This window comes from Syngnathus typhle, linkage group LG1, assembly GCF_033458585.1.
Source record: "Syngnathus typhle isolate RoL2023-S1 ecotype Sweden linkage group LG1, RoL_Styp_1.0, whole genome shotgun sequence".
Lineage (NCBI taxonomy): Eukaryota > Metazoa > Chordata > Actinopteri > Syngnathiformes > Syngnathidae > Syngnathus > Syngnathus typhle.
Window position 1 is genome coordinate 9,319,907 of NC_083738.1, and position 19,402 is coordinate 9,339,308.

General features: G+C 40.0%; 1 protein-coding gene across 4 annotated transcripts in view; it reads left to right on the forward strand.

The window, feature by feature from the left end:
* The window catches only part of aff2 (AF4/FMR2 family, member 2), a 113,909-nt gene that overhangs the window by 83,800 nt on the left and 10,707 nt on the right, over positions 1-19,402 (forward strand). For 2 of the 4 annotated variants that reach the window (XM_061287507.1, XM_061287525.1), the window contains exons 11-19: positions 8,299-8,416; positions 9,463-9,568; positions 9,674-9,824; positions 9,995-10,213; positions 11,773-11,977; positions 13,485-14,546; positions 14,963-15,078; positions 17,834-18,050; positions 19,221-19,330. In XM_061287507.1, coding sequence (XP_061143491.1) covers positions 8,299-8,416; positions 9,463-9,568; positions 9,674-9,824; positions 9,995-10,213; positions 11,773-11,977; positions 13,485-14,546; positions 14,963-15,078; positions 17,834-18,050; positions 19,221-19,330 — 2,304 coding nt within the window. The remainder of the gene's footprint in view (positions 1-8,298; positions 8,417-9,462; positions 9,569-9,673; positions 9,825-9,994; positions 10,214-11,772; positions 11,978-13,484; positions 14,547-14,962; positions 15,079-17,833; positions 18,051-19,220; positions 19,331-19,402) is intronic. The other 2 variants (XM_061287516.1, XM_061287533.1) reach the window with 1 other exon arrangement.

Genomic DNA, 19,402 nt, shown 5'->3' on the forward strand with positions numbered 1-19,402 from the left:
CAGGGATGCTGCAACTGAAGTTGCTACAAGCAATCCACGGGCTATATCCGAAAGAAACACACACACAGACACACGCACACGGTCTAAATATACATATTTATACTGCATATCCAGGTATTGTTTTAATCATGTTCTGGCAACTTCACTTCTATACTAATTGTATTTTTCTGCCGCCATCCACAACATCACCATTCCCAGACATCACATCACATCACAGTACACAAAGTAAATCTGCTTCTCATATTTTTCATCATGCATCATCAAATGGTTGAGCTTGTGAGCGTGACAGTGGCGTACTGGTCCGCCTCACAGTTAGGAGGGTGCGGGTTCAATTCCACCTCCAGCCCTCTCTCTGTGGAGTTTGCTTGTTCTCCTCGTGCCTGCGTGGGTTTTCGCCGGGACCTCCGGTTTCCTCCCACGTCCCAAAAACATGCTTGGTAGGCTGATTGAACATCCCAAATTGCCCAAAGGTGTGAGTGTGTGTGCAGATGGTTGTTTGTCTCTGCGTGCCCTGCAATTGGCTGGCAACCAGTTCAGGGTGTCCCCCGCCTACCGCCCAATGAGTGCTGGGATAGGCTCCAGTACACCCGCGACCCCTGTGGGGACAAGCGGTACAGATGATGGACGGATGGACGGACAGACAGACGGATGGGTTCAGCTTGTATTAGGACAAGTAATGAAGCACATTTAGTCAAATAATGAAGTAAAATGGGTAACTATAGTGACAAGAATTAGCACGAGTACTGTACAATCCTTCAATATAAATTAACTTTTTGCGCAAACACTGATCAGTATACGGTAAGCAGTGTAGGGGTGGTGATGGTGAAGTGTACTACTGCAGAGATTTTGGACTTTCTCATCTTGAGATGACCATATTAGAAACTTCGAAGGTTTTTGAAACAATTCATTTATACGCCACTCCCAACAAAAACCACCACAATATTTTACATGTTATTACCCCTCTGGCAGTGTCACTCAAAATCAAATTTTAATGTGGCTGGGGACGCAAAAGCAGGGTGCAAGGCAGGAGTGTAGGCTATATCCAAAAACAAAAGCAATTTATTTCTCCCAAACCAACGCTACCAAAACACATGGAATCAGAAGTACTCAATTAACATAAGTTCAAAAAGCAAGAGACAAAGTCAAGTAATATAGCAAAACTGCCATCGGTCACACTACAACAGGCAACATAATGAGACAAGGACACAAATAGAAGCAATGATCAGACAAATACCAAACAGAATGGAAAAAAACTGACGAGACAATGAGGAAGACCTGGAAAAGACATGAGTGGCTGAGGGAGGTGATTGGCAGACACAGACGAGAGTAGGTGGACAAAAACCCAACCAGACAAACCACACATAAAAAGGGACAGGGGCGATGCATGACAAAACTAAAACCACCCAAAACCACATCAATAAAAACATCAGTCCAAGTATAATCAGCCTGAGCTTTAACCCAGAATACGATAGGTGGTGTAGGAAATGTAGACGTACTATGTTCAATTGAAACATTTAAATTAACCTCTGTAGTCTGTATTTAAATTTGATTCTTTGTTCTTTTTAATGGTTGCCCTCATAATTATTAGTAGGATCCACATTTTGGCAGAGGGGTTACACAGATGCTACTTTGCATGTCAGTCAAGGCTGTCAAGTGTGAGATGACTTCTTAAGCGTACTGTCTCTGAGCTATTACCACACACGTACAAATGGAAACCTATATTACAGCCTATATTACCCCAGGCACTTTAGCTTAGACTATGATGAGCAAACAAAATTGGAAATTAACATCGTACAAACAATCATCTCCACTAGTTGCTTACAGAATAGCAAGATTATCAATAGGGATCTTTGATAATGGAGCAAACAGTTTATGTATTGCAGGTACATTCATGTGTTAAAAGATCATACCGGCCACTGGTTTAATCAATTTGCTCAGATCTCAAATGGTGGCGAAAATACACATGATTTGCACAAGTGTGTGAGAGTGATTTAAAGAGAGGAAGATTGTAGAGCCAGCTGTGCAGGGAGAAGCTCTGCCAAGTGGAAGATGAGTTCATGACAGATGAACTGAGTCCAGATGGCGTCCACATCTTCACTCAAATGTACCAAAATACCACCATGACTCTTCTACTTTCACATAGCTCTTCTACATAGCTGTATGTTTGCCTGTAAGTCACTCAGTTCATTGATGTCAGAAGCTAATCGATTTAGTCGCTTGTTGAGGTGATTGGCGGAAGGAAGAAAACTATTGACTGTTGACTGTCTTTTGTATCTTCTATTCCTGCTGCTTAATTGACACAACGCAAATACAATCATGCACTGTAACGCACAATTAGCCTCTGGGCTTTAATCATTTCCTGAAGGAATAACTACAGGTAGCTATTATTAGGTCTGTACTGAAATCGTTTATTTAAAACTGTTTATGTACCGTATTTTCCGGACTATAAGGCGCACCGGACGATAAGGCTTCAATGAATGGCCCATTTTAAAACTTTGTCCTTATATAGAAACAAAAAGGTATATTATCCATAATTAGTACTACACCATTATAAAATCTTTCAATTATATTTCTTCAGTCCATTCATGTCAACACAATGTAAAGTTCTGTCAGTTCACATACATATGTACACATGTCAGGATTTAGGGTTTTGATGGTGATTGACAGGACCCTAAAGAATTTCTTTTCCAAAACAAAAAAAGCAAATTAGCCACAGGGACCAATCAAAATGCTAAATGAACAAAGCCCAACAATTAAAAATTCAAAGAAACAAAAACAGAGAATGACATAAAAGACTATGAGATAAGTGACAGCAACATCACCCGAAACAATAAACTGACAGAAGGAAGCAAATGCAAGTAAGATGATGACACAATGTCGCCAGAGACTGAGGGAGCTGATTGGTCGAACAAGCGACTGAGTTGACAAGAACAGACGTGAACCAAAACCTACCAAGAGGGCATGAACATGGAATACAAGATTACACGTGTCATGTAGTAACTGCATCTTTATTAATTCATGTCTGTTCATTCATATGCTGAACACACTAAAAATAAACAACCATTTGTCAAATCCATCTTGCTCACAGAAATACTCGGTAGGTCTGGTTGGGATCACCCTCTAAAAACAGCAAAAAGAAGTTAAACAAACCAACCATTGCACAAACATAGCTCGTGACAAATAGCTGCCAAAATCAAGAATTTCATCAAAGCCTTTAAAAACTTGACAGAATCAAACTTCAAATGAAATCCTTGTTTATGACCGTTATACTTCAACATATGAGTCATCTTGTAAATCAACATTATTTGTAATTCCATTTGAAAATGGAATGAATGTCACTTTTGAAGTCATCAACATTTAATCACATAAGCTTTTGAACGGCTTTATGGTGTGTTGAATTCAAGACAGCCGATTTAAATTCCTCTGAAATTAATTAAGATGACATGAAGGACGTTGAAATGGGGCAGAGCGTAACAAGCAGGAAATTATTTGAAAGCACATCAGCAGCTGAAATGAGTGGTTACATTATAATCACGTTTACAGAGTTATGTTTTTCTTAGTAATACAAATCAGCAATTTCTTCTAGGTGGGTTTTTAATTAGTTACCTTCTGGAAACCTACAGCTGCTCCCACATTACAAACAGCAATTTAAAAACAAAAGCATCGTCCTCCAATTTACCCACTTCTGTTCAAAGCTCACTTTCTTTTCATGTCATAAAAAACAACACTTTCACCTTACTTACACAAGAAAAAGGATGGCAGGTATGGTATATATCTTTGTAGGTTCCAGTCTCCTATTTGCGGTGTTTTCACTCGTTTAACGGCCGCCTTTGAGGATGACGGGGTTCTTGTGAGGCCCATTGGGCATATCAGGCCAACGGCTCACTTTGTCAAGGCTGTGAGGCTTTCATTTCCCCTGTTGCGGATGACTTTATCATGCAAACTAACAGGCGCATACCAAAGGCTTGGCTCCACTCTGAGAATCTGACAAAGGCTATTCTTTTTTCTTATGCAGCGCAAAGACAGAAAGTTCTGTGCTGTAAATCATTTCCTACTGATAGCAAGAATAATCTATTTGGAAACACTGAAGAAATGTTCTGATATATATTTTATTCTGAGGTCATCACATTGTTTTTTTGAGTCTATTTTTTTATGTAGGCTACATCATAATATTCAAATGGGATTGCCTCTATATTACCCATACATGCAGAGTGATGAAAGAAAGACATCAGTAGTCGTTGTTAATGCATGTTAGCACATAACAAGCTCCAGATGTCATCCGATTGGCTGTAAGGGCAATGATATTCGGATTATTCCATGATATTGCTTTTATGTGTCACTCTTATAGTGCTTTTCCTCATTGCGTCGCGAGAGACTTTGGGCAAAAGGCAGCGCACGTCCTGAACTGGTAGCGAGCTATACATAGACAAACTACTAGTCTCACTCACGATTCTGTTCCCAGGGTTAAACACATGTTTTGGAAATCTGGGACAAATCCATCATGCCCAAAGAAAGCAGAATCTTGCAATAATCATAACAAAATAACACATAGTTACAGGTTTCAACCTAAAGTTGTTAAAAATGTTGACTAAAAGGATATTACAATATGAGTGTGATGTGAAAAATTCCTTTTTATCATGTGCTTGGAAAACTGTTGGGAAAACGGCTTGTCAGAATCCACAGCCTGATTGTTTCACAAAAAAGAACAATAGCCAAATAGGAAGTGGCCTGACCATTTTTGTAAAAACGAGAAGGAAAAGACTGCCAATGTAATGTTATCTCCTACATCAACGTCTCCTCTGTCTTCTTCTTTGCGTTTTTATGGCTGCCTGGATGTCCTGTGGCATCATGTTGCCTTTCATAGGTCAATCTTGGTACTACAACATCTATCCTTGAAAAAGGACATACACTTTAGTATGTGATTTGCTGTCGGCCACCACACACCATAGCCTTCCATTTTTTTCCCTAATATTTTTCCTTAATACCCGAAAAATCCACATTTGTGTAACCATCTTCAACAGTAGAAATCTGAAATGCTCATCAGAAAATAGGACACAACGCTGCAAAGTGATCCAACCGCTTCTGGGTGAACTGTAGAGTGTATCTTCATTTAAGACCTGACATCATAGAGATGTATTTAAGGTGTCCAGTGAAATGCTTGCCTTTCAGATTGAACCAGCTGGTGCCGCATTTCAATTTGGCACAGACAACGGTGCTAAATTATGTTTGACGGCTGATGCCTGGCTGATTCCTGAGGAGAGTAGAGGGAAGCGGGCCAGATGTAATACTTTCACACATGTATTTAGCTCCTTTTATCTTGTTCCTGCAACACTCTTGTTTATGGTGCCAGAATAAAACAGGCTGGAGAGTGCTCGACTGAATGTCTCATTGAGCAGCAAACACCTTTCCTTCAACTTCACATGATGCTATTTATACAACACATCAGCATTCAGTATACAGCATTTACTGTGTTCAAAAACATAAATAGAGCGAAACGACCATTTATTGGAATATTTTAACACGGACAAGTTAGTCGTGCTTCCTCTCTAAAGCAATCCCCCTTTTACATAACTGATTGGCTCATTTGCAGCAGTGGTTTGTTTCACGTAAGTGCTGCACTTACTCACATTGCAATTGAGATGTCACCAAATTAGTATGAGAGAATTGGCACCTCACTTCGAATTCACTTTGGAAAAAGAATATGACCTCCTTGCCTTTCTTTGGTTGACTTGTGGCATTCATGTGATAAGATGGTTGCAGCTCAATTGGATATTGGCTGCCCACAACATTATGACCACTTGCGTCACATAGTATGATATAATGGACTGTATCGACAAATTTTGTCTCGTGAAAATTTAAAACACAAATTGCAAATGCATTCATCTGGAAGGTATGCACATTAGTTTCATTGGCTCACTCACTTCTGCAACACTTTTTCTTCCTTTGGAGCGAGTAGAATGTTCAATCATCGCTGTGTGTCTTTTGCTCATATTTTAAACCATCAATCCCAGATTGAAATATAGCTATGGTTAAATGTATTTCTTACATCCTCGAGTTTAGTCATTTTAAATAGGTCTTGACTCTCAAAGAAACATCACTTCTAAATTAATTATGAAGCTCATACGTTGAATTGTTACTTTATATTGCAAATAACTATTCACACAGGAGCCAAATACAAACTGAAATTTAATGCGCACATAGCCATTTTGTTTAGCTTTTTTGCAGACAATAAATTCCATTTAGGTTCGATATGCTGAGCTTGAATCAAATCTGAAATAAGAAAAGATTGGTGTAAAATTCATCAGCTGAGAACAATACAACTGTGGAGGAGTTAAACGCTATGCGATGCTTAAAGTGAAAACAGAGAGGAAAATGTATTAAAATTGAAAGAGAAAGACAGGAGCGAGAGAAGACGGGAGGAGATGAGAAATGATAGAAGAAATCGCAATCCCTGCATGCGTGCATATATGTGTGTGTGCGCGTGTGTGTTGCCTGAGGAACAGTTGATGGATTTGCTGCTTGACTGCTCACACAGATTGGTGCCTGCTGTGACGCCAGCCTTGGACTGAAATATACACACACACATGCACACAGATATACACACGTCTGCTATTTCTGCGCGTGTGCGTGTGTGTTCTCAAGTTGTGTCAGCGGTTGCGTTGCCTCTAGGAGACCATTTCAAAGGATTGTGGAAGGACGGATGAACCAGCATAAGCACGAGAAAGAGATAATTGAACTGGTTCAAAAGACTGCATTTCAGCAATTATCACTAGATATGCGATTATATTTTCTATTAATGCTTAATGGTGGCTGAGGCGCCCACTGTAAGAAGGGGATATCATCCTACTTCAGTCTTTCTCCATTGACGATTTTAGAAAAGTGAGATTGGTTATATTTTCAACAAATTTTAAAAAGAGTTAACTAGAATAAAAAAAAAATCTTGGCTGGGTTTTGTCAAATGTTTTTTCATACGATCCCCACTGGTTTGTGGAAGCATTAAAAACAATGTAATAATTATTCATGCCATTCTTATAATCCATATCCATTGGTGTCAAACTCAAGGCCCAGGGGCCAGATATGGCCCACCATATCATTTTTTGTGGCCCGCGAAGACAAATTTTGCATCGACTTTGTGTCATTACTAAAACTACAGATTGTCTTCACTTATGACCATGATGCAGCCCGTGACAAAAAATGAGTTTGACACCCCCGCTGTACACAGTTTGTAGCACTACATTTAGCATCCTGATGGCCACGGCAGCCCTGTTTGCCTGAAAGGTAATGTGCCATTGGATGTTTGCCATTTTTTTACTATAGTCAGGTTCTGCTATGTTTTCACACACTCTACCATTGTGTCTGTGATGGGCCATGAGGGTGGGGGGGCATGCTAAACACAATGGTTTGACCCGTGCATTACCCCGAATGCCAGCTCATTCCCTCTCAGCCCGTCACCTTCTGTCTGGGTCCCTCAAGTATGTCACATTCTTTCGACATATATTTTTAGCTTTTCAAGCCATAAACTCAACAATTAGAGGCAAAATAATTCTCATATTTCAGATTCAGTTCAAACAAATAGAGACAGTACTAGTAGTTTGTGTCCCTATTCTCTTTTTAAGAACTGTGCTAATGATCTAGCTGTCATGTCATCACTTTTGGGAGTACAGACAAAATAACATCACGTTCCCACATTATGAAGTGTATGGGAGATATCCCGTCACATTTTCTACGCCACCACAACTTGTCACATATTCAATCAGCTTTCATTTTGCTACAAGCCTCTTGTCAGCCACTTCAACCACGTTGCTTCTGGTTCAAATCAATGTCGAGTTCTCTTTAATGTCAAGGTTCTGCCACAGTATGATTACAACATGTTTCCTGACTGAGACCTTTCAACTATTAAAATGATTTAAAATTAGTTTGAATGAAATTGGTAATATGCTATTTCAACCTTGAAAATACCGTATAAGTAATATGTTGTGGATAAGTCGGTGGCTTCTAAATTTTATTATCATGGCAGTAGAAAAGATGACGCCAATTGACTGAGTCAGCTTTAGTGTACGAAGCATTGTGTGAATGACGTAAACACGCATCAAAACTTACAAGCAGGGGGTTTATTGCAAATAGACAACGCACTGGAGAGAGCGAGTGAATTTGTGAGTCATGATGTAACCCTGTTAGCGATGGAAGATGACACGAATGAGCTTTGCTCGTGTCAAGTGAGTCAAGCGCTGTCTATTGTTTTGCTACTTTGTGACATGTAGATTAAATCTCTGTCTACTTACTCTCCGTCCTCTAAAGCGGTGCATCGGGGAGCAGCAGTGAATCTGAGAGCAGCTCCGAGTCGGACACAGACGAATCAGAAAGCAGTTCCACTGACAGCGAGTATAACCAGACCGCCCGCGCCGCATCCCCTGAGGTACCATGACAAGCATGTGTGTGTTAACAAAGGGCCGCCGAATACACAACAACACATATTGACAGGCATTGTTCCAGGTGCAAATCTGGGACCATGGGTGGGTTATATATTAGCTGTGGCCTTTTCTTTTCTTGTCCTATTTGCAAGTGAATGAATGGGAATGTCCATTTTATTCTAAACACAGGAGTTTAGTTGGCCTACCTTTCTGCATTAAACCACACTCATGACTCAAGGAACATTCAGTATTCAATAATGCAATCTACAATTGCTATGATAAATATATCGTAGAATAATATACATTAGCTGAACGATGTAAATGTAAGCATAGTACAAACACTTAATGCCTCACAAGAAATATTGAAAATCTATTTGGTGTAACGACTAGGAACAGATAGTCGTCATGTCGGCTTTTTTCATATCACATTGTGTTATAATTCATCACTGTATCATTCTACATGTTGCTACGTTATACACTATAGTTTCCAATTAACTTCGATACACAGATATTGTATTGATACTGTAAAATAATCAAAGTTTTATAGTACCAGCATGCCACATCTTAATCTTTTGTTTCTTTCTATCATCCTGAGCAAAAATGTAAACACAACACGTGTGTTTTTGCTCTCATTTATTTTACAAATGGAACTCAAATTTCAGACTTTTTTTTCCCTCCCAAGTGGTGGTCAGACAGATGCTGCATTTTTTATGAGAATAATCCTGGGAAAATGGGATGGTGAATTAATTTTTTCTTTCCTCAAGTGGTTGCATGAAATAAGATCATTTGGATCCAGATACATTTTTATGAGTACTCTACTACTCTACCTAAAAAAAGTATTTTTGTTTTATTTCGTGCAACCACTCGATGAGTTAAAACTGAATAAATTCAACACACCTTAATTTTCAGTGAATCTAGCCTGATTCATTATCATTGCACACAAGGTACGAACTTTTAAATGTCTCTGTCTACAATTTCTTTCTAATTATTTGCGCCTGTACAAAGATGCTAATGTGCTGCTATATGTGAAATATTTATTGCTACCCTATAGCCTGAGCCATCCTCAAGTAACAAATGGCAGCTGGACAGCTGGTTGAACAAGGTCCAAGCTCAAACTAAACCTCTGGTGGCGCCACAGCAAGATCATCATGGCACAGGTTGGCGAATGTACAGACAAAAGTAGTAGAAGTGACAATGGGGATAGGAAAGCTTGAATTCCCTTAGTGTAATCTGGAAATCCTGTGCTCTAATGGTCTGCTCAGGTTCTGTCACCCAGAGTCAGGAAACATTTTCACAGCGCAGCGAAGCAGCAGGAGTGGGTGCCGCAGCCAAGACCAAACCCTGTGGCTCCAACGTTCCTTCACTTCCCACAGCGCCAGCAGTGGAGCACAAAGATGCCAGGGGAACATTTTGGTATGAACTGCATCTACTTGTTTGAAAACGTCAAATACGTGACTTATATATTTGTAAAATGGATTGCATTGAAGGTTTAGTGACAAAAGAGATAAGACTTGTCATGTGTTCTTAAATGTTCTACCCATAAGAAAAATGAGAGAAAAATCAATCATGTTTGTGTCTCACAGCCCAAGCAGGGAGAAAACGAAGGCCAAACTCAGCCAGAAGGCATCGGGGGAAAGTCAGAGGTCAAAGATGAGGCTGTCGCCAGGACTGATGTCCGGACCAGAGGTCGCCACACCGAGGAGAACCACTACAGGGAAGAAACAGCCCAGACGGACAGAGAGGTCGAACAGTATGGAGGATAATCAGAGTCAGACATGGAGCAGCAGATCAAACCAACAAAGGTGAGGGACGAAGAACGCCACACTAACATTGAGGAAAAACTTCAACGTGTGTTATATAGATAAGGATGGAATGTATTGTATTTGATTATAATATATTACTATTACTTTTTTTCTGACATCTGTTTTGTGATGACTTTCACAATTAATTACTTTTAACTGAATATTTTCCAAGTACTCCAAGTATTCTGATTCCTATAAGCTCTTCAAGCATAATATTAGGCGTACCTACACCCACGATACATCTAATTGTACACAATCCTCCCATAATTCTCAGTAATAGTAGGTATTTATTTGACGTAGTGGCTTGCTCCCTTCAGGTCGCCACAGCAAATCACTCACGTTATTTGTTTGCTACGATTTTACAATTGGTTTATTGTTTTAGATAATGGTCATGTAGCTAAATTAATAGTATTAAACAGCATGGGGCAATAAAAACTAGACTCTCACCATTAAAAATATATATATATATTCATACTTGCAGTAAATACTATGAATACATATTGTTAAAGCTGCACTCTGCAGGATTTTGAGTCTGGAGGGCATGCTAAGCAGCCGTCTATTCTAAGCAGATGTCGAAAAAAATAATAGCTTCTTTTCGTAACTCTGTGAAAGAAAAATCTAACATTAGAACGCGCATGAGAGCGCACGGGACATCTGAAACTGATTCCAGTCCGAAAATTATTTTCCAGAGCCTTGCCCATTGTGAACAGCCAAAGTGTTAATTTACTATTTATAAGATGGGTGGTTCATAAATGAAAATGAAATGAGAAAAACATTATAAAGACATTTTGTGGCCCAGTCCCTTGAAGTGGAGCTTTAACTTTGTGAAAGCATAATCTTTGGTACTATTAAAACTAATTAACTTTCCTTTGAGAGTACATTCCCATCTTAGGCATTAAACACTCTTTACATGCCAATCAGCATCTTCAGTGGGGGGAAAAAAATGTCACTGAAAAAAATATATATACTTAGACATACTTAAAAAACACTCAAATTTGTTACAATCTCTAAATTTCTCCCAAATTATATTTATGATTTATTTCAAATATTTGATTTGATCCCTTATCCATTCCTTCCTTCCTTCCTTCCTTCCTTCCTTCCTTCCTTCCTTCCTTCCTTCCTTCCTTCCTTCCTTCCTTCCTTCCTTCCTTCCTTCCTTCCTTCCTTCCTTCCTTCCTTCCATCCTTCCTTCCTTCCTTCCTTCCTTCCTTCCTTCCTTCCTTCCTTCCTTCCTTCCTTCCTTCCTTCCTTCCTTCCTTCCTTCCTTCCTTCCTTCCTTCCTTCCTTCCTTCCTTCCTTCCTTCCTTCCTTCCTTCCTGTCTGTTAAATTGTTTTCCATCCTACCGCTAACTATAAATGATCACATAAACACCTTTACTTCTTAAAATATGATATGATGATTGATGATTAAAATATGATGATCGACTTCTTACCTTTTCAAAGAGACTCAATGCAAGCAATGAACGTCATTATTGTAATCAACTAGAAAGTGATCCACAAACGACCCAGTATAACGTCACATGGTCATTTATCACCAAAAACAAATGCTGTCTCGTCAGTAGCCCTGCAGTGAGGGAAAAGGACCTGTACCCTCCTTCCTCCCTGGAGCATCAGAACACGTCCAGACCAAGAACCAAGCCCGCCAGTGGGAAAGCAGCTCCTAGGAAAGAACCTCGGAGTTCCACCAACTCAAACAACACAGTTGCACAACCAGTAGCACTACAGCAAACCACTGTGCCAATACCTACTGTCAGTGTAAACCAGGTTAGTGCAGTACGTGTTCATGTGCACGTGTATTTGGGTATCATCATATTATAGCTCTGATCGCAACCATCACAGAGACAAGTGGTTCACAGTATCCAATGATCACTTTATCTACATAGCACCTGGATAGCGTTAGAAGTATTCTGGATCAATATCTCGGTTTTGTAGTGCAATTGAAGATAGCGTGACAATGAAATAGATGAAAAAATCGAAATGTTATTCAGGCAGATCTCAAATTTATAGCACTTTCAGTAGAATTGTGTACAATGAGTACTATTCTTTTCGAAATGGTTTTTGTTGTTGTTTTTAGACAAATCATCGCAAGTAAAGTAGTTGAGATTATATTTTATATCCTCTGGGTTGAGTTGTGATTTGGTGCAAAGCAAAAATCTGGAGCATCTAACAATCAAGTCATAAAAACTCACAAATGTGACGAAACCCCTCAAGTAATTGTGACTCATCAAAGATCAATACAAGCACCTTTAAAAGAACACAGGAAGTAACGATCGCTTTACGCATCGCTGACAGTGTGTTGTAGACAAGCTTACCTTTTGGCATTGCTTTTGTTGCCTTTGAAAGAGAACAGGAGAAGACACGAGAGAAATGCAAACAAAAACAGGCAGAATTTAACAGCAAATCAAATCATATGAACTCAGCAACAAGAAAACAGCAACTAGTCTGTCATGCAGAAAAGGCATGACCTTGACATCTTCTACTTTTTCTGAAAAGTTTGATTCAGTTAAGCAGTCAGAGGTTCAAACCACAAACCTATTAGTGTTCTCCAATAATAGCAGTTCTCAAGGGAACAAACCAAGTTCAATAAATTATTTTTATTTATTTCATCAAAGGCTTGCCCTGAGTTAATGAGCATAGCTTAATTGGTTAAGGTTAGAAAGCATGTGCAATGTCTACGTAGGAGTAGAAGTGGGTCAACATTTCTTAGGGAGTTTTGCAGATGGTATTTTCCACTGATTCAATTTTTGTAAAGTCTGTCAACTGGTATCACTGAATCCTAATTTGCATGTGATAGACATCATCTTGCATGTGCTCAATTGCGCAGCATGTGTGCTGTGAATATCATTGACATTCAAACACTAGCAAGCCGAAACATGTTTCGTTTCACTGATCAGTAAAACACGTCTGTCTTATTTACACTATATCATCATTATTGAAAGCGGTAAAACTATACTGTACATTTTGTTTTGTTTTTTTGGCAGGTTGTACAACAGATGGCATACTACACTTTATTGATACAAACTGAGAGAAACACAAGAGCAGCATTATTTTGTGTGCTAGAATTAATTGGGTTTGCAAATTGGATGGTACAGTAGATGACCAACATAAGTCAATAAAAGTAATAAACTCACATAACTGTGGGCTCATCATCTATTCCTCCATGATATTTAATATCTTATTTGGTACCCAGTTGTTGAATTCTGCAGACTATTTTAGCAACAAGAATGATAAATCCTGATTTTTTTTTTTCATGTTATTTGTCAAATAACAGGACAAGCGAAAGCACAGAGGCCCAAGTAGCAAAATCACACCCAAGTCCAGAGAGTTTGTCGAAACAGATTCTTCCTCCTCTTCTTCGGAATGCCAGTCGGATTCAGAAGAAGTCATGAAAATCCCTGCTTTGCCACTTCAAACGACACGTGCCGCTATTAACGCACAGCCTCAGTCCAACTCGCACACTCCCCCTCTTCCCTGTTTTGGCTCGGCCAGCGGAATGGGAAGTCTGGGAGTCTTTGGAGGCAAGGGACTTTGTGTTCGAGATGGTGGCAGTGTGACTGCCAATATGAATAGTACCACTGGTAGCATCAGCAGCAGCAATGGCACTGGGAGTAGTAGTAGCTATAACACGCAAAACATTAACAACATAAGTGGTTCATTTAGTACCTCTGTTCCTGACCCTGGCGGGTTAGGTGGACCGTGCAAGAACCTGGAGTCTATGTCACCACACTTCAACATGGGACAAGATATGCCGACTCTTTCCCCACTTACGGAATACCAGGAGACACAGAGTCTATGGGTGAAAATTGACCTAAGTTTGCTAAACAGGGTGCCAGGGAAGGATTTTGGTCAAATATCTCGGGTAGGGATAATAGAACAGGATGGCATTGAAGGAAGAGGGTGCGAGCGACCAGCGGAAAGGGTCATGGTGTCAGAGAGAGAGAGACAAAAACAGGGTGACAGAGAGTGGCAAGGGCTCAGGGAAAGACCCAAGTTACCAAAAGGGGAGCAGCAGAATGAAGAAAATGAAACATTAGGGCACGACGCAGAGAGGCAGTGTGGTACCAATAGATTAACAGAGAGGGACAGGCAGGCGGATAGAGAGGAGAGGGAAAGGTTCAACTTGGGAGAGAGAGACAAGGTGATGGAAAGAAGAGAAAAGGGATGTCAGGGGCTCAGGGTCACGGGCAACCCTCCTGTGCAAGAAAAGAGTCTTCCAAGGCTACCTGGGAGGACGGAGAGAGGAGAGAGTGGAGGAAAACACAGGAGGCAAGCTACCGGCGGCTTGGTGCCCCAGACAGAGAAGCACACCAGCAAGAGCAAGAGAAAACACAAGGTTAAAATTGTTTGTCTTGTACACCTTCCTAATTTTATTTGCTCATCCTATAAGCAATGTTTTTTTAATGAAAACATACAAATGAGGCACCAACCACTGTGAGCTAAATTTTTTTTTTGCAATATTGCTCTCTGATTATCTGTAATTTATTTAATCTATAGCGCCACCTAGTGGAAAATAATCTCTTTTTCTAACACATTGGACTGTTAGTCATTTATTTATTTGTTTATTTATTTATTTAGCCTTCACAGAGAATTATATTATGATGGCCATGTGAGGTGGGGCGGTGCCCTAACACCATGACCAGCCACCATGACCAGCCACCACTAACCTTGGCTATAAATGTACCTTCTGTTGCTAGTGCACAATCCCTGTCGCCCTTTTAAACTAATTTTTGGTCTTCTTTCTATTGGCAGTTGGACCACATGGAGCCATCCGGCAACAACAATAAAAAGCTACAATTGGGCAAAGACTGTCAGCTCCTTCCACCTTGTATTTCTCCAATACACAACCACAAAAACAACTCTGTGGAGTAAGTACAGTACTGTGCTGTAACGTCAGTGAGTCAGTATATTCCATATGTACAGTATGTTGAACAATGAAGAGGCATGCATCTGGGTAGATTTAGAGAAGGCTTTGCAAAAGTTGCAGCTGTCACAACCTCCATTCTCCTTGCCCCAAAGCACCATTCAAACCCATGCCAAGTGCTTACACCCAACTCATCGCTAAAGACGATGAAGGCTTAAAGAGGATTCAAATTGAAAATGTCCTCAAAACTATAAACTACAGAGATTTCAATTACCGTATTTTGCGCCCTATAAGGCGCATCTTCAATGAACAGCCCATTTTAAAACTTTGTCCATATATAAGGCGCACCGGGCTATAAGGCGCATAAAATAGAAGCTTTACTGCAACAAACTGAGGTTGACTAGGGTTGCAGTATGCATCCACTAGCCAATAACCAACGAGCCCTCTGTAAACAATCGCGTTTCTCAAACGATCTCCTATAAAATGATTGGAACTGACTAAAGTTCGATCTAACGCATTGGTACTACTTACCTATGTTTCCCTTCCATATCGATCCGTAGATTTACTCGAAAGATTAACAGAGCAGCCTATTTTGACATGAAATAGCCTCGCGCGTAGAGCAGCTATCGTTATAGCATTAGCCATCCGCAAAAACCCATCACCCTCAGCTGGCAATCTCCCATGAGCCTCAGCAAAGTGTAAACAATCGCGTTTCTCAAACGATCTCCTATAAAATGATCAGAACTGACTAAAGTTCGATCTAACGCATTGGTACTACTTACCTATGTTTCCCTTCCATATCGATCCGTAGATTTACTCGAAACATTAACGGAGCAGCCTATTTTGAAATGAAATAGCCTCGCGGGTACAACAGCTATTCGGTGACGCCCCCTGACTACAGTTACCATAATGTTGGGAAGCGATGCGACCTTGTAATTTACTAGTCGTACTAAAACGTACTAAAACATTTTGGCAGAGCACTGTGTACAACCAGTATGGATCAACAAATTCATCAATTGATCCAAATATAAGGCGCACCGGACTATAAGGCGCACTGTCGACTTTTGATAAAATGTTGGTTTTTAGGTGCGCCTTGTAGGGCGGAAAGTACAGTAATGTTAAATAAAGCAATAGAAACTTCAGTGTGACACTACTGACATGCAAAATGCCCTCTTTGTGAATTTCTGAAAACCGATGCAGCCGACAGTCTCATTGCATAAACGTCAATGTGGCGTCTACTGAGATTTACCAAGCATCTCATCACAAACACAGATTATATGGCAAGGGAGAAGGGAGGGAAAGTTGGGGTGACCTGGAGTTGAACCTTCAACATTGGGCACCAGACGTCTCAGTGTGTAGATCGTCTGTATTTCACCCAAGAGGCTTTTTATAGTAGCAGTAAACTGGCTGATGTGATTACCCGACTCAGAGCCTTTCACCATTTTCTAATCTGAGACTTGACAGATTATCACCGCTCAGTCGGTGAAATCATAACGCTATAAATTAATGACTGAAAACGAGAGTTTCGCAAAAGCGGCTTTGCAATTTCAAGTAACGTTCCATAAACTGCAGAAGAATATTTGGCAGATATCATGTGGTCATTTTGTGCTTTAACATTGGTAGTTGTCACCCTAAAATATGCAGAAATGCCATGGAAAACACACACATACCAGCATTCATTTAGAAACAACACACAAACATGCATATTAGCATATTCATGCACATTGTTAGCATCCATTATTCGGTACACACACACACAAACACACACAGCCATAACACACGGGCAAACACACTCAGCCACTAATTAGTTTTGTCTCCCAGGTTTTGTATATTATCACTAATGTCTAGGCCTGCGGTGCTGTTGTGTAAGCTCAGCAACTTTTGCATTGCATCAACACCCCCCCCCCTCCCCGAAGCTTGAGGGAAGAGGAAAAACATCCAAAATATTATCTATGATGTTGCAAACAATATGAGTCACAGGAGCTTCAAAAAGGCAATTGAGGGATTAATCATCCGTGTTCCATCAAGAAAGAACAAGAAAGGACCACTTTTCACTTTCAACTACACATGAAGTCTGTCGACACTTGACATAATACGGTCGATGGCACAGCACAGCACAGAAAATATTTAGGAAGTTGGTCTTGCTGTCCATGTTTTGAATAGATTTGTAGGACAAAATGTTGTCAAAATTGCCATTAGTGAAATCAATCACAAGTATATTTATTCAAACATTGTGTTTGTTCACAAACATTGGTAAATGCTCCCACCTGGCAACGAGGCTAGGCAGAGTGTGGCAAACAGATCGAGAAATTCAACCACGTTAAACTTCATCATATGGAGCTTGGAACTCCTCGTTTCCAATATGTATGCTTGCATTTATTCTTGTCAATTGAATGTTTCCAATTACATGTAATTTATGCAATGCATGTACTGAATCAGATCAACATCACTGGAAAATCCGCGGTAAGTTGATTTTGGGTGAAGTTGTGCACATGGGAACACAACAATGTTCGTGGTGATGCTTGTGTTGATTTGACAAAAAAAAAAAAAAAATTGAATGACTCATACTCATTCCCGGCTGGTTACCTGAGTCAACACCTATCGCGCAAAACCAGAAATGTGTACTTTCTGAAATTAAATTGACATCAAGGCATTATGTGCAGAGAGCATATTTTGATGCAAAAAGCTCAAACGTTAGGGCAGGCTTGACTGGTACTATTGCATTTTTAAGTGTGTGTACATGTGTGTGCGTTATTTAGATCTCTAAACAGGAAACAGTCCCGGCGGCAAGATGAGAAGCTCCTTCCTCCACTACTATCCCCCCTTTCTGAAGAACCCCCTCATAAACGTATTTGTGAGAACAGTTCATCTCTCAGCCAGGATGGCGGCGCTACTTGCCCCGTGTCCTCCTCCACGCATCGGCACAGGAGAGGAGATAGCAGAGGATTATCACATGCCAGAAATGTTGCAACTAGTGTAAGTCCTAAAATGTGTCCAACTGCTAACATCCTATTAGTTATTTATGACACGTAATTGAACGGATCATGAACAATGAATGATAAAAATGTGGAAGACGACATGTCATGAATGGGGCAGGGCAACCAAGTGCAAGAGCAGGACTAAGCTCATGGTTGGGGACAGGCAGAAGGTCGGGCCAGAGTCCAGAGCAGATCAGAAAAACCGTCAACATCAATGGAATATTTTTGATTCTGTGATTCTAGTTTTAATTTTTTTTTTCATTGATTCGAAGTAACTCCTAATTCCTTAAATTCATTTAATGTGTTGAAGAGCTATAAATTATAGCTTTAAATAGTATTATATTCATATAGTATGATAGCCGATGATGTACGTATATTTGATATATTTTAACTCGGAGTGGGAATTTCACAATACCTCACAATCCATCATTATTTGTGATAGTTCACCAAAAGCGATGAGTGATGATTATAAAACAAAGAAAGAAAAAGAGGGCGACGCAGCAGTGTTGACAGTCTTCTTGGTCTGGCCACCTCCTCAATACAACACAGCACTTTCTTGGTCGGATTCTGACAAATCTGAGTCGTTCTTGAAATTTTCCAGGGTTAATGCTGAATAGATAAATATATCCGACATCTCAATGTCAAATGAAGAAGTGGGTGGGGCTGACACGCTTGCTTTTGGCCTGCCTTTTTCTCAAGTTTTTATTTTGGTTCATTTTTTGTTGTGTTTTTAAGGGTCGCATTGAGGTAAAAACAAACAAGATAGATTTCCATCCACAGGCAAGCCATCTGGCATATCACTAAATAGCACTTGGTAGGTACAAGGTCAATGACTTGACGGTACATCACTTCCCAACATGGCGCCGGCTTTTAAAATAAACCAGGGCTATGATTTTGGCAAATTCTAGACTGGCCAAAAATGTGGGCCATCTGAAGCTTTAACCTTTAGGTCGTGAAATATTTTGGAATCAGACTTTTGCTTGCAAAAGCATACAATATCAATATTAATACTGTATGTGAGAATGAGCAGCATCTGTCCACTATGTTGTTGACAAGTTTATTCACTAATGGCAGCTTCAAATAAGTTACAGTATGTTCACTCTTGTGTTTTTTGATTGTGTAATTTTGTGCTAATATATACATAAAAGCTGATCTTCCACTTCTACAGCTAACAGATCATCATAACAAGAAGCCCTGCCAGTCCAACTCGGATGCGTGGCCAGAAACACTGACAGAACCTGCAGAACCTCCCAGACCAAGACTGTCCTTTACTGACACGTATGTATAAGCATAGTGCCTTTTACAGTAGACAACCCTAACACACTAATTACATTAACATAATTACATTTA